At 48.2% G+C, this 14,527-nt stretch overlaps 1 protein-coding gene across 6 annotated transcripts in view; it reads right to left on the bottom strand.

Annotated features, from left to right (window-relative positions):
• Positions 1-14,527, bottom strand: part of LOC138568706 (schwannomin-interacting protein 1-like) — a 358,435-nt gene that overhangs the window by 159,809 nt on the left and 184,099 nt on the right. For all 6 annotated transcript variants that reach the window (XM_069646512.1, XM_069646494.1, XM_069646488.1 and 3 more), the window contains one exon: positions 8,282-9,461. In XM_069646512.1, coding sequence (XP_069502613.1) covers positions 8,282-8,410 — 129 coding nt within the window. In that variant the 5' untranslated portion in view covers positions 8,411-9,461. The remainder of the gene's footprint in view (positions 1-8,281; positions 9,462-14,527) is intronic.

A 14,527-nucleotide genomic window follows, 5' to 3' on the forward strand; every position in this document is an offset into this window, starting at 1 on the left:
GAACCTCACCCTGGCCACGTCCGTGGCTAGCAGGCGCTGCACTTTGCCTAGAATGGTCTTCGTCCGTTCTTCCGACGGGGCCGCCAGGCGCCTCACTGTATCGAGCTTCGCTCCCAGAAACAGGGCCACCTGCGACGGCACCAGGTGGGACTTTGGGTAGTTTATGGCGAATCCCAGGTCTGTGAGTAGCTGGACGGTCCTCGCAGTGTGTTCGACGGCGAGTTCCCTCGTCCTTGAGCGGATGAACCAGTCGTCCAGGTAGGGGTAGACTTGAAGCCCCTGCAGGCGCAGCCGCGCCGCCACTGGTGCTAGGCACTTGGTAAAGACCCTGGTTGCCGACTTCAATCCGAACAGCAGTGCTCTGAATTGGTAGTGGCGTCCCTGGACGACGAACCTGAGGAACTTTCGGTGACTTTTGAGGATGGGAACGTGGAAGTATGCATCCTCCAGGTCCAACGACGATAGAAAGTCGCCTTCCTCCAGCTGTCCCAGTACGTGCTGGAGGGTGACCATCCTGAACTTTTGTGATCTGATGTATTTGTTCAAACAACGAAGGTCCAGGATGGGGCGCCAGCCGCCCGTCTACTTCCTGACGAGGAAGTACCTTGAGTACACCCCGGAGCCCCGGAGCCTCTTTGGGACAAGCTCGATGGCGCCTTTCCTGAGCATCGCCCGTACTTCCAACAGCAGTTGCGGGACGTGATTTTCCTTCCTGGCCACAGGTGGAACGTGAGGGCACTTCTTCAGGAATTCGATAGAGTGTCCTCTTGCCAGGGTATCCAGCACCCAACGGTCGGTGGAGATGGACTTCCACACGCCGACGAAATTCGCCAGCCGGTGCTCACACCGGGGTTCTTTCGGTGGGGGCCCGAGACCACGGCCGGTTCAGTCCTGCTTGGAGGTGGTGGCCTTGCCGCCCTGGCCACCTTGCCGACGGCGGCGAGGCGCTCCCTGCTTGCCGCGACCCCTGTAGGCCTCCTGAGGCGAGGAGCGTGCCGCCTGGCGGTAGGACGACGAGCCACCGCTGGATCCCTTGGAGGCACCCTGTCTGCCTCCGGAGCTCCGAAAGGGCCGTCGTTGCTGAAGGGCTCCTAGGGCGCGGGCCGTCTCTGTGTCCGTTTTTATGGCTTGGAGGGATTCGTCCACCGCCTTCCCGAACAAGTTGCTGCCGTCGAACGGCATGTTCAACACCATGATCTGGACGTCCTGATGGAAGTCGGTCGCCCGAAGCCAACCCCGTCATCGTAGGCAAACACTGTTGCCCAGCTGGCGGAACCCGGTATCGGCAATATCGGTTGCCACCGTTATGGCGTGGTCCGACGCCACCTCGCCCTCTTGCAGTATTTCCAGGGCCTCGGACCTCTTGTCGTCCGGCAGGGAGTCCAATATGGGGGCCAGCTTAAACCAGAGCTCCCTGTCGTAACGGGCCACGATTGCCAGGGCGTTGGCCGCTTTGATCGTCGTCGCCACCGACGAAATGACCCGCCGCCCCATGGCGTCCAACTTCTTTCCCTCGCTGTCCGGCGGGGAATTCGACGTCGAGGCTCCTGACCCCGCCGCTTTCTTCTTAGCCGCCGCCGAGACGACCGAGTCTGGCGTTGGCTGGGCCCTGAGGCACAGGGGAGCGATTTCGGGGACCCGTTACTTCTTCTCGTACCGGTCCCGTTTGGCTGGTGCCGTGGAGGGGTTTTTGAGAACCGACAGGCCCTCCTCCCAGATGTCATCGATTAGGGGCACCGCGATGACCGTCTTCCTCTTGGCCTCCCGGCGCTGATAGAGGAAACCTTCCTTTTTCTGCTCCTCCGGGCAGAGCTGGAACAATTCGGACGCCCTGGCGATCATGGCGTGGAATGAGCCAATCTCATCGGGCGGCGAGGACCGTGCGACGGGAGACGGGAGACCCGTTCCGTCGTCGTCGCCGTCGCCCTCAGAACCCGTCGTCGAGCCCAACGCACCATCATCTCCCGACTCGTGGGAGGATGAGGAGGGAACTGTAGGCCTCACGGGGGCGAGCGGAGGAGAGGGTTGGGTCCTCCGTCGTTTGTTCTGAGGACTTCCCGACGGGCCAGGTTGCGGGTCCTCCGGCCTGGGCCTTGGGAATCTCGTCCTTATCTCAGAGCATAAGGACTGGATGGCAGACAAAATGGCCGCCGAGCCATCCTGAGGCCTAGGATCCGGCCGCGCCGGAAGGGAAGGCCGCTCTTCCTCACCATTGTCGTCTTCCTCGGTTATCTCCCGAGGATCTTCCTGACGGGATCGAACCTTCTCGAATTGGACTTCGAGGTTCTTCACAGCCTCGGTCAGTTCCTCCTCCGAGGCTGACTCCGAGCTTGAGGAGGGCACCGTACCCCCCCTCGCTTCTTCCATCATGGCGACCACGACGATGGGCTGAAAAGAGGATTCCCCCCTTGGCGGCAGGGAAACTCTAGTCCCAGAGGCAGTCTCCGCTGGCGGTGTCTCTGCCGGCTTGGCCAGAGTCGCCGCGATAGCCTCGATAGAGGCCTTCGCCTGCTGGGTAGGGGCCTTCACCACCTTAGGTGCGTCCCGGGCCTTCTCCTTCGGGGGAGGGGCGACGCCTCGCTCCCCCTCTTCCGAGATCGGACGGGGCTTCTCCCGAAGCTTACCCGGGGTCTCGGACTTTCTCTTCCCCGAACCGGAGCGTTGGCTCGTGGTTGACGGTGCCGGGGAAGGTGCGCCCTGCCTGGCGACCAAAGAGCCCGACCTTTCGGCGCTCCCGGAGCCAGCGGACTCGCGGCGCTTGGCCTGGTGTTGGGCCCCCGTTGCCGGGGCGCCCGCACAGGACTTAGAAGCCCGCTCGGACCCTTTCTTCTTCTTCTCACCCGTCGAGCCCTTCTCCAACCAGCTTGCGAGACGGGATCGTCGGTCCCTCATGGTCCTCTCCGACAAGTTCTTGCAGAACTGGCAGTCCTTCTCTACATGAGTCTTGTCCCCATGAAGACAGTAGAGGCATCGCGAATGTTCGTCTTCCTTAAACACATTCTGCAGCCCGCATCCAGGGCAGCTGCGAAACAGCTTGGGTCCGGGCGACGAACTTGCATCCTGGGCCATCTCGAAGTAGGCCGCGAATCTTCTGGAATCCTCCAAGAAGTTGATTCGACTAAATCTTCACCCTTGAGGGGCGTAGGAAAATCCCACAACGGGTAGCCGTTAACGGGAGTAGAAACGGTGGAGCTTGAGGCTTGATTAACCGAAATAATTTGAAAAATCACCTGAAAAAGCGCGAAACACGCAGTAAAAGCTCAAGAGCTAAGCACGAGGACTCCCCACACTTGAACGTGTGGTAAAAATCTGAAGATGGCTGCCAGAGGCGGGGCTTAGGTAGAGGGCAGTCATTGGCTGTGGTCAGTATGACGCAGAGATCAGTGATTTGTTACTACTACGAAAGACAGATCAGAAACGAAACTGATACTGATTTTTTCTTTACCGAGGATTCCCGGCCTGACGACGGGGAATATTCATGAGCATGTGAATCCATGCCAGACCCCATGCTGGAGAATAGTCAGTCCAATCCCTTCGAAGTGTGGAGCCTTGTGCTCAAAAGTATGTTCAGTGCGGCAGCGCTCAATTGTGCATTAAAGTCCAAAACGCGTCTCCTTCAAGGGGCTGTAGTGTCTCAGGAAGAGGGGTAAGGCGATGAAGAATAGAGTTCCACTATTCTAGGAGGACCCCCACAAGAGGGCAGAGCAATTTCTAGGAATGGGGAATAGGATGGTAGCATAGGCTACCTTAGCTAAGGTGAGTGGCCCTCAGGGACGTCATTTAGGGGTCGCCAGAGGTCGCAACTGCGACCTCAGAGGTCTCCCTTGCGACCTCTCAAAAAAAAACAGTAAAAAAAAAAAGTTTTAAAAAATATTTTCTTTTTTTTTGTAATGCAAGCTACTGGGCTGTGACCAGCACCATGTGGCTCTTTAAATCTGAAGTGTCTGGCTTTCTTGATCAAGCCCCTTAAAAAAAAAAAAGAAGAAAAATAAGAACAGGGGTGCCACAAGTCTAACACTTTCATCACTGACCTAAATAAGAAAGAATAGGATTACCAAATAATGTGTCTTTCTGGAATGCTATAAAATAATTGTTAGACTCATTAAAGGTTTATTTCAGGCACACTTCAGGGGGTGAGTCACTGATTTAGTCTGTTCTTAAATGCCTCAACTCAGCCTTTCATCCTTCTGAGTTCGATAAATGAGTACCAACACAGGTTGGGTGATATTGGGTGTATATTTTTTCTATATAAAGCGCTTAAGCATAAGTGCTATATAATAACACATCATTATCATTTGGTCATGGACGTCTGCTTGCATTCACAGTAATTTGGTAATATGGGGCTACACACACTGATCTTAACAATACATATGGCAATCCATTCTTGTATGAAATGTACATCACATTATAGTGATATCGTAACCATATTTTTCGTAGTGTACAATGCTATGTGATGCCACTTCCTGTTGTGTCAACGGGTGAAAGGTTGTGTTCCATCGCTTCCGGCGATATCACTTCGGGGTGGGATCAAGTGCCATCACTTCCTGTGATGTCATCAGGGGTCAAGGGTCGTGTGATGTCACTTCCGCTACCCCTGGCATTTTGGTGAAATGACGTCCCGTCCCTGGTGGCCCTTGGGGGAAACTTGTGCGTAAAAGTCTATGGATGCGCCTAGGGGCCACCGGTAAGTGTTGCAAGTACTCACCAACCCTCGACGCAGTCCGGACCAAACTTCGCCAGTCTAGTTCGCTCACAGGGTCGAGTGCCGCAATTGTGCGTCCCTCTGGCTTTCAGGAGCTGCGTTCAGGGACTTCAGTCCGTGGTGGGACAGTGGTCTTTTCTCCACTTCTGGGGAAGGGATCGGGCCAGTTCCACTGCAGGTCATTTTAGGGCACAGCATCAAGGCACCCACGAATCTCATCAACACAACAGGGTGTCATGGGTACTGCGTAGCCTTGGGTTCAGGCAGACTCTCCTAATTTCAGACAGGAATGCTAGGTGTACGAATGTCGGCGGGAGAGTGCCTTCTACCAAGAGCTTACTGTTCCCAAAGTCTTAAGTCAAGACTCCAGACAGTGTTGATTCCCAAGCAGAGGTCCCGTACAAGCTGGTCAGTTCACTGGGAGGTCCAGGAACACTTCAGAAAGGGCTCATTTGTAGGTTAAGCAGGAGGTGCCGAGAGTAGTTGGTCTCACTACTCCAAAGGGTCGAAGCGCCCCTGCAGGCCTTCTGCGATCGATGGGAAACAGGGGCTCCAATGGGACAACAATGGGGCCAGGGTGCTAAACATTCCAGTAGGTCTCTAGCGGTTCCACGGATCTGTTTCTTCGGCTCAGGATACTTGGCTCCTTTACTAAGTTCTGGGAGAAATCTGTAGATCAACCTGGATTGGGTGTAGAGAGCCTTCTTTTATCCAAAGTTTGCTTCGCGCCAAAACAAAAGTCATCCAATGGGAGATCTGCGCACATTCAACCATTCCAGATGTGGACCAATCATGGACCACAGTGGTCCCAGTCATCCCATCACACCAGGCATCCTGGCACCCAGGATGTGTATTGGGACTAGGCAAGTCCAGCCCACATCATGGGCGCGCACACACAAGGCATGCAGAAGCATGCAAAGGCTTTGGTTTGCGCTGGAGCCTGTATGACCAAATAAGGAAATTCCCAGGTCAACTCAACCTGGGGAAGGCTCAGGCACAAAATGGCCAAAGGACAGAACAAATACTTTGTGGCATAGCCATTTTAGGCACTGGCTACCGTCCTGCGGTAAACGCGGTATGGATCAATGAAAAGAGATAAAATGCTTAAAAGAAATCTAACTGCTGACACCAGCTACGTCCTGGGCAACTTGTACATTCACCAAAAATCCTTCTAGGGTGTCTAGGGCCTTAAAAATGAAAGAGAGACCCCGGCGCACTGTGCTGGAAGGTACATTGTGCACTGATTAAATGTTACCAACACATGGCAACAAAGTGAAAGACCAAGGGAAACAAAGTCTCCCAGTACTGACAGTCTGAAGGGCATGTCAGTTTCCCCTTAACAAGATGAGCAAAAGCCCAGCGGAGTACAGCAGAATGCTGGGTTCTACTGGTCAAACTCAGGCTAGGATGGTCAGACAAAAGCAAAACGTTGGGGGGGGGAGGGAGAGGTTCACAAAATTACACATAAGTGGAAATATTTCCCAACAATATTCATACATTGAAAGAATTTGAGCAAGCTAAGAACTAAAACATAACACAGAGCACAAAAATACGATCAGGAATTCAAAGAACAGTTTGAGTATAGTTTCAAGTAAGTACATTTTTAACTAGTTGAATAGAATGGGTTCAGATCAATTATGAGCATATTCTTATCAAATGAATTAATTGCAGGGCACACAGATTTGAGAGATTTTTACATTAGCATTATCATGTAGTACCGGTTGGACCCTTGTACTTCATAGTTATTTTTGGATTATGACAAGAATAGATACATTGTATATTATTTGGATAACTATTAGAGTTTTTGAAATAATCAGAAACACATCATTATACCAATGTCTTCTTGCATTTCTTCCCAATATTTTTTCCTCCCATATCGGTCTATACAATTGTATTCCTATACAAAATATTTATCAACATTTTTTTTATGGTTAGTCCGACATGTAAAGAAGGAAATAGCCCTGAAGAAGCTCACCATAGGATAGTTGACTTTCATCTCCTTTATGGTGAAACACATGGAGACTGAGATTAATTAGTGGTGTCCTTAAGTAGCAGATTGCTATGAACACAAATGATGCAAGTAACGGAACCAAAGAAGTTGCAACTATTCATGGAGAAGCTGTGTGTGATTTTACTTTTCCTGATGCTACAAGTACATTTATCTTACAATAAGAAATATAAAACGTATGTACAACTTTCATGTTTGCACATTATTCCTGAACTACCTTTCGGATAGAGTCCATGTTTGAAGGCTGGGGCAGGTACTAGGCCTTGCTAACTGGATATGCTGCAATGTTTTACCTTGCGTTCAATTGAAAAATATATATATTTTGAAGATTGATATAGTGCAATAACAGCAAAACAAATGCCATCATTTAGGGTATTGTATTAGTTGAACAACATATGCTTGGCAGCCTGCAGACAAAAGGCCATATGTTTTTTCTGGGTTCCGAGGATGACTCTGAGAAAGAGGGCAGTGCCGGCAACACGCTGCAGTTGGGGAGTAGGAGGGGGCCCCGGCAAAGAGCGAGACATGTGGAGGGGGTAGGAGGTAAGTGGTGAAGGATGCACCAGAGTCGAGTCGGCAGAGGTGAGGTGACAACCCGGAGCCGGCGCAGCGAATGCGAGACAGTGGGAGAGGAGTTGCATAGCCTGGTAAATGGATGCAGGGCCAAAACAGAGAGGGTCTGCGGTGGAAAAGGATTCCTGTGGGACAAGAGGAACCGAGACATACTTGCAAATAACGCACAGAAGCTCTCAATCCTGGTTGGCCCACAGGAATTCCACATTCCTAATGGCATAGCCGTAATAGACTTTGTTTCCAACATTTTAAATTGACAACCAGTCAAAAATAGTTCACGTTACTTTTTAGTTGTATAATCCATGTGTTAATAGCCTTATAGACATCAGGAAGGCTCATGATTGCTTGAGATAATGACCCTGCTCAAATCTATAGCCATTGGTTTCAATTCAAGCAATCACTCGGGGGCAGGTCATTATGCCTTAGAGGCCTTCACTTCAAAGGTGCTTATTTTTTAAACATTTCTGTCTCTATTCAGGTTTTATTGAAATGTAATTTTCATTCTGCAGAAAATGAAGCTATTTTACCACATTTCAAATTCACCCAACTACTTGCATGCCTGTAACAAGATGCACACGGGGTATGGCCCCAAAGATCTATCATAGAAGCATTCTTCAATAGAAATGGGGTGCTATTTGAAGTTGGTTTGAAAATGCACATGGGAAAGCACCTCATTTTGTCAACTCTCCATGCTGGCAGTCTGGAAAGCCAGTGGCTTGGCAAGGCAAGAGGCCTGTTTTTTCTGATTTTCTTCCACTCTTGACAAATAATTTATTTTTCTGTTCATGTGTTTAAATCAGTGAAAACAACATACAAGAAATATTTCAATATGATTAACTATTTAGTGCATATTCCGATGATCACACAACAGGTATACTGTCTTTTTCTGCACAAACGCAGAGGTCTTATTATAATAAACACGTTACCTGTACACGGGTCCCACCTGGCTCCTTTAGTCAAACGAGAAAACATAAATATTTAAGTGGAACTCGACCCACCGTGCTGTGCCCGGAGCAGTGTTGCCTGGAGGTTTCGGCTTCCTTCCCCTCCCTCTGCTGCAGCTGTGCTAAGTGCGACTCCAACGCTTTCCAGTCCAGACTTGGGGAATCTATTCTGTCCATAGCCATGGTTTCTGGAGGGATGGTGTCTACAGTGACACCTTCAAGCACTTAGGAATATTGGTGCCAACCTCAAGTCGGCAGAATTGTGAGTAGCCAGAATAGTTGGTACTTGCAAACCTTGTCTGCCTCTCAAGAGAGCGAATGCCGATGCTTGGCAAACCTACTTGCGGTTCTTCTCTAGGTTGTAAATACTTAGATCATGGTCTTTGGGGTCAGGCAGTGATGAGTAGGAAGCTCAGAGTGGTAGAGAGAGGCTCTTGTGTAGACCTTCGCTCCGGCTGATGGATGAATCCACAATGACGATCAGTAAAACATGAATGCTTGGAACTCTGTTGACAAGCTCAGAATTTTATGAGATGTTTAAATGTTTCTTGATGCACGCGGCTCAATATGACAAGGTGAAAATATACCGCGAGAGGCCCAGTTGGCTACGAGACGGTGGAAGGGATTGATGAGCTCACGATCTGCTGGTGGACATCGCTCTTGTGAAATGTTCAGGTGATGGAAGTCTCTGCTGAGGAGTTTAGTTCACTCTGAGGTGGATGACGTCTTGGGTGAGTAGCTCAGACATCTCCCTTAAGGCTAACAATACACTATGAGAAGGCGAAGGTCTCCGTTGAGATGCCCAGGTCACTATGAGATCATGGACAGCCCTCCTGAGATGCTGAGTTCCTTCTGAGATAGCAAAAGTCCCTTTTGAAAGGTTGAGTGCACTGTGAGAGGATAGACATCTCTCTTCAGGAGCACAAATGACTATGAGATGATGGACATAAACTTTGAGTAGCTCAGGCAAGTATGAGATGTGGGCGTCTCTGCTGAAAAGCTCTGGTTTTCATGAGATGGGTGGCATCTCACACGAGAAACTTTGCATGGTGCGAGATGAGGAGGCCTTTTATGAGAAGCTCAGTTAATCTGGAGATGGGAGACAGTTCTCTCACTAAACGCTGACAAACATTTCCTCCAAGAAGTTGAATGCACTTTGACAAGCTTTGGTGAATCCATCGAGAAGCTCAGTTGTCCATAATATGATGCTTCTTCCAATAAGAAACCCCTGAAGCTGAAAGAAAAGATCATAGAATGGATTAGATATGTCCTCTTTGAGCGATGACAGTATACACACACGTGCATTTAATTAAACACCATTGATAGTATTAAGCTATAAAGAGTATTTTGTGGATAATAGCGTTGAAAGGGAAAAGGTGTTTATTCTCTCCATTCCGGATTTATCCAGACAATAGATCACCAGCCACCAACAGACAGTGAGCAATGGGGGGAAGTGGGGACTCAAAAGTGAAACAAGGAAAGGAGCTCCAAATGCATCATTCTCCTTGCCAATTTCAATGTCCAAACCCACATTAATGTATTGGTTTCTACTGTAGCGGATTGGTCATTTTTTCTAGAGGCGGTCCCTTGAAGAGGAGTACTAAGAGCGCATTTCATCTGAAATGCTGATATACAGTGTAGCTGAATTCTACTGAAATGTCATTACACTGTCTGTGGTCGCTTTTAGAAAATTAATGGGAGACCTACTTTCACAATGGGCAGCGGCGGCTCATCCATAACGAGCGACGGGGCGTCGACCCACCCACTGTGGAAGAGTGCCAAGCCAGTCAAGTGAAAAAACAAAGCATTTTCTCAGCTCCAACAAGCATCTGAGGGAGCACTTCTGGGCTGGTTTGAACTGCTAAAGGGAAACTCCCTTTCCCTTCAAACGTTCGTACCCCAGAGCGCATATTCAATGGGCCATGCAAGGCCAGGCTTGTTTTGCTTCCCCAGCCTTGCATGGCCCATTGGGGATGCAGGTGGTGGCACTGCAGTCTGAATGTGCATAGGCGGTGCTTCTGTACCTCTTTGTACATTCAGAGCTGCTTGCTCCTACTCCTGCGCATATGAGCAGGAACCGGAAATACTCACTGCTTCCTGGTTCCTGTTTATGTTGTACAGGAGCCGGAGAGTTGTCGGACATGGTGAAGGACCGGGGCAGCATGTAAGACAAGAAACGTTTATGTGTGTGAGGCTTTATGTGTAGGAATGAGTAGATGTTTGGGTGCAAGCATGAATGAAAAAGTGTATGTTGTGTGGGTGCATGTGTGAATGAGAGAGTGAATGTCATGGGTGAGAGTGTTATGAATGCTGTTAACGTATATCAGTGCGCAAGAGAATATGTATTAATGCAGGAGTGAATTTGTATGAATGCATGGAAAATGCAGTCCATTCCCACGGACCTCCAAATCAGAAGCCCGCTCACCAATCGGGCTTGTGAGTGGGCCCACTGATTTGTGGGAACAGCCCCCCCACCACCCCCCCCCCGCTCTACATCTAAATCAGAGGCACGCTGATTTGGAGATGGGAGATCCCCCAAATCTCTGTTAATTGCTATGCGTTCCCTTGCTTCGCTCGGTCGCTCGTGCATATTTGTGGCAAAGATTTAACACCCTCAAATTAAAAGAATTCACCAGCCTCCATGGACAATGACACATTAACGCTGTCTTGCATATGCACCTAAACCCTGGTCTCTCATTGGCCAACTCTGTGTCACATTTAATAATTAAGGATATATTGCAGAGTGCCATAAACACAGCAAAGGTGATGTTGGTCCTCTTCCATGCATAAGGTATCTTTGAATGTGGGAATACTATTGATTACATAAGGGATTATTGGTAACAAAAACGCTAAACTTCTGATTTGATGTGTATGGTTTTATGGATATGCCCCACTGTACTCCATGCAACCAACGAGGTTGTTCCCACTGTCACGAGGCACTGCTGTGTATCCAATTGTAGGCATAGCAGCTATTCCCATCAGTCCCAGTCATGGATGGTAAATGAGAATGTGAGCTTACTTAGCTTGGGCCTCATCATGGAAATGTGTACCATTGCAAGATCAATATTTGACTTATTTGTACCAGAGCTCAGTTTGCTCCAAAATATACTTGATTATGGGTGTGATTACAGCCTTGAAGATAACAGTAAGACAGCGTTGTTTTGTAAACGGCTGCCTGTTACCTCAATCCCTTACTGAAGCATGTGAATCTGCTGAGATTCGTGTGCTTGTGCACCCTGCCATCTAGTGGTTAGTCTGGTGTATTACACGTTGTTTACTCTCAAAGTAAAAGGGCGTTGACAGCGGTGGATCTCTGTCACACTATGCCTATGGTTTGTGTACAGATACCCAGACAGTTTTTTTCCTATTGGATTGGTATATGCAGAGTTCTCATGTTTCCTGTGGCAAAACATGAGAGGGCCACTCAGTCCTGTTTTTTCCCTTTGGACTATAATGGTACATGTAATTGTTTCTTTACCACTTTTAAGACAGGAAAGCTTCAAGTTTAAACGTTCAAAGCTAAAACTTCTCACGAGAATACTGCCAGTGCTAAATACTGTTTTGCAGGCTGGTTTTCACCCTGAAAAACTGTCCATTTTTACAACCACTCCAGGGGTAGCAGACTAGCAGTAAAACCTTGAAAGTGTTCAACGTTTTTACATTTTTTCTCTCCATCGAAGGGAAGCGCAAAAATAAAAACAATCTTTTGTAATGAGGACAATGGAAGTGGGTAAAGAAAAAAAGTGGTCAACTCATATCTCCTCTCACCACCTTTTTTTCGAAGTAAGGCTTAAAAGAGTCAGAATGTCCCCTTTTCTGCATTCACACTGGGCCTCACTACTTGCTAGCTGGTGCACAATCAACATGCCGGTATTAAAGTATATGAGCATGTTTCCACACTGGCCAACTACAAGTTTGCCAGTGCGGTGCCAGAGTTATCTCCAGCTAAGAGCTGAAGGCTTCTCTGGCACAAATCGCTGGTATTACCAGAATGGTATTACCATCAAAATCCCCCATGGAGTCCATCCAATAGGACTCCATGGAATGGGGATTTGCACCCGACATAGGCAATCTGGCGGTATTACCCCTGGACTGAGTGGTGGTATCAGTATTTCAATTTGCCAGTATCCTGGCGGATTTAACACCAGGATACTGGCAAACCTGTAATGAGCCCCATTACCACCATCAAAACGAGGGTGGAAATGGAAGAACACAACATAGCAAGTGCTTATTGTAGAATGCCAGCAGCAACACTACTCTTACCACCGAAGACACGTTTGGGAATACTACCATGGTAGTGGTAAATAAGGCCTGTATTATTTCAAATACCAATACACGCAAGATGTAAGGAGGCCCAATGGGGAGCCCTGTGCAAAGAGCATTGCTTTAGCAAACAGTGAGAAACCCTTTCAAAAGGGGGCCACAGAGGATCAGGGAAGCTGCTGGGAAAAGGTGGTATACTCATGGGATTCCCAGAGCAGCCTTGCACTGCCTCATTTATTGGCCTAGTGGGCACAATGCCACATACACCAACGAATATGTGCGGTAGGCAAACCTGGGGCTTTGATCTCCACATGGCAAAGTGCATCTCGTCCTCATCCTGGTGCTTCCCCAGGGTCGCCTGTTCACGGCACTTATAACACTGGATGCTCGTGGGACTTCGGGGCCTTGGTGGCTCAAGGGGCCCGAGTCGCTGAGCTCAGATTCTTTTGGTGCAGAGTATTTCTCTGTGTAGTGTGAGGTGGTCTCCTGTCAGTCAGACGACTGCCTATTGACCCAATATCCAACACAAAATAAGCAGATATGCCCAACCCCTCTATTGTTCCGCTCAGGACACCACGTTAGATTTTGAGGTGACAGTATTTTACTCGCTTCTTCTGTACATTAAGTAGAATGCATTGCTCACTGACATATTTTTAGGAAAGTAAAAATTCATTTTCATTTTAAGAATGTAAGTATTCTAGTACTAACATATCAATTCTTCATGCCTCATTGTACCATATGTAAAAAAAAAGATTTTATCATAGAGGCCCACTTCAGATCACATAAGAGAATAGTTGGGGAGCCACTCACACTACTCCCCCATGGCCGTCAATCCCAACCTTCCAATTGAAGCATACCACAAACTCGGCCAAAGTGTGGGGAAGCAGATATGAAGGATATAGAGCCGTCTCTCACCCCAAGCTGCCATGATGCATAGGGTAGTGGGAAACCTAAAGATGCAGGGGAGGATTCAGGACAGAGTAGATGAGGCTGGCTGGGAGGAAGATGCAGACAGAAATACCCTACCCTTTGAATGGCAAACTTTGGAGAAGAGACACTTATGATAACAAGCGCTAAAAATATCTTGGTAAAAATTTATTTTGAAACTTGCGAATCTGTTTGGTTCAGATTTTTCATTTCTTACGGGACACATGATGCAGCCATCGAGGTCATAGATTTCCAACTAAAGATGAAAAGGAAGAGGGGCTGCCCCTATTTACAACAATATAATGGAGTGCTTGAGAGGATGACTGCACTCCCACCTAGACTAGAGCATCATCGCCTGCAAGTGCTCCCTAGATGGCAGTGCATAAAGTTAAGAGAAACCAGAATCAAGCACATAAAACCTACCCTGAAATCAGTCCATTAAGTGCCTATGGTAGAGAGCATCAAATTCATACTCCATACACAAAGCACACTGAGGAACTCCGGGCCACATTCAGGGCGGAACATGGAGGCCTAGCTGCTGTCAACCATGTTCCTCACCTGCAGAATGTCATGAACCCCATCTGAGAAGCTCCCCACCTCCATCTTCATGAAGAACCTCAAGACAGCCCTATTTAAGGAGGATTCCATTCCCTGAGATCTATCACGCTGATGATGACAAACATGTCCTCACCAATAGAAGGAGCCTCTACTCTCCACTTTTATTGCGTGGTGATGACTAGTCACTAGACAGGAACAAGCATTGGCAATGCCAACAGTTTGGGCTTTTGTGTAGACATGGAAAAGGTATTTGCTAGGCACAGCCGCAGTGGCCATTAATAGTAGAATGTTTATGTAATACCTATACACAAGCCAAAACTGCTGGCTTTACCAGTGCTTATTTTGAACAGGACTTCAGTAAAGTACGCAGATACAATTTATAAATCAAGTGACTAAAGGTAGACCTGGCTAAGACATTTTTATTACACTAATCGTTCATTTACCGCTCCAATTAAACCATTAAGTCACAAAAGACTGCTTTGAAGAAACACTGGCAGGCACTTTGTGCTCAAACTTTTATGTGAAGGTTTGCTTAAGTTAGCTCTAAGAGAT

The sequence above is a fragment of the Ambystoma mexicanum genome, chromosome 1p (assembly GCF_040938575.1).
Source record: "Ambystoma mexicanum isolate Mex_15411 chromosome 1p, UKY_AmexF1_1, whole genome shotgun sequence".
In the NCBI taxonomy this organism is placed as follows: Eukaryota; Metazoa; Chordata; class Amphibia; order Caudata; family Ambystomatidae; genus Ambystoma; species Ambystoma mexicanum.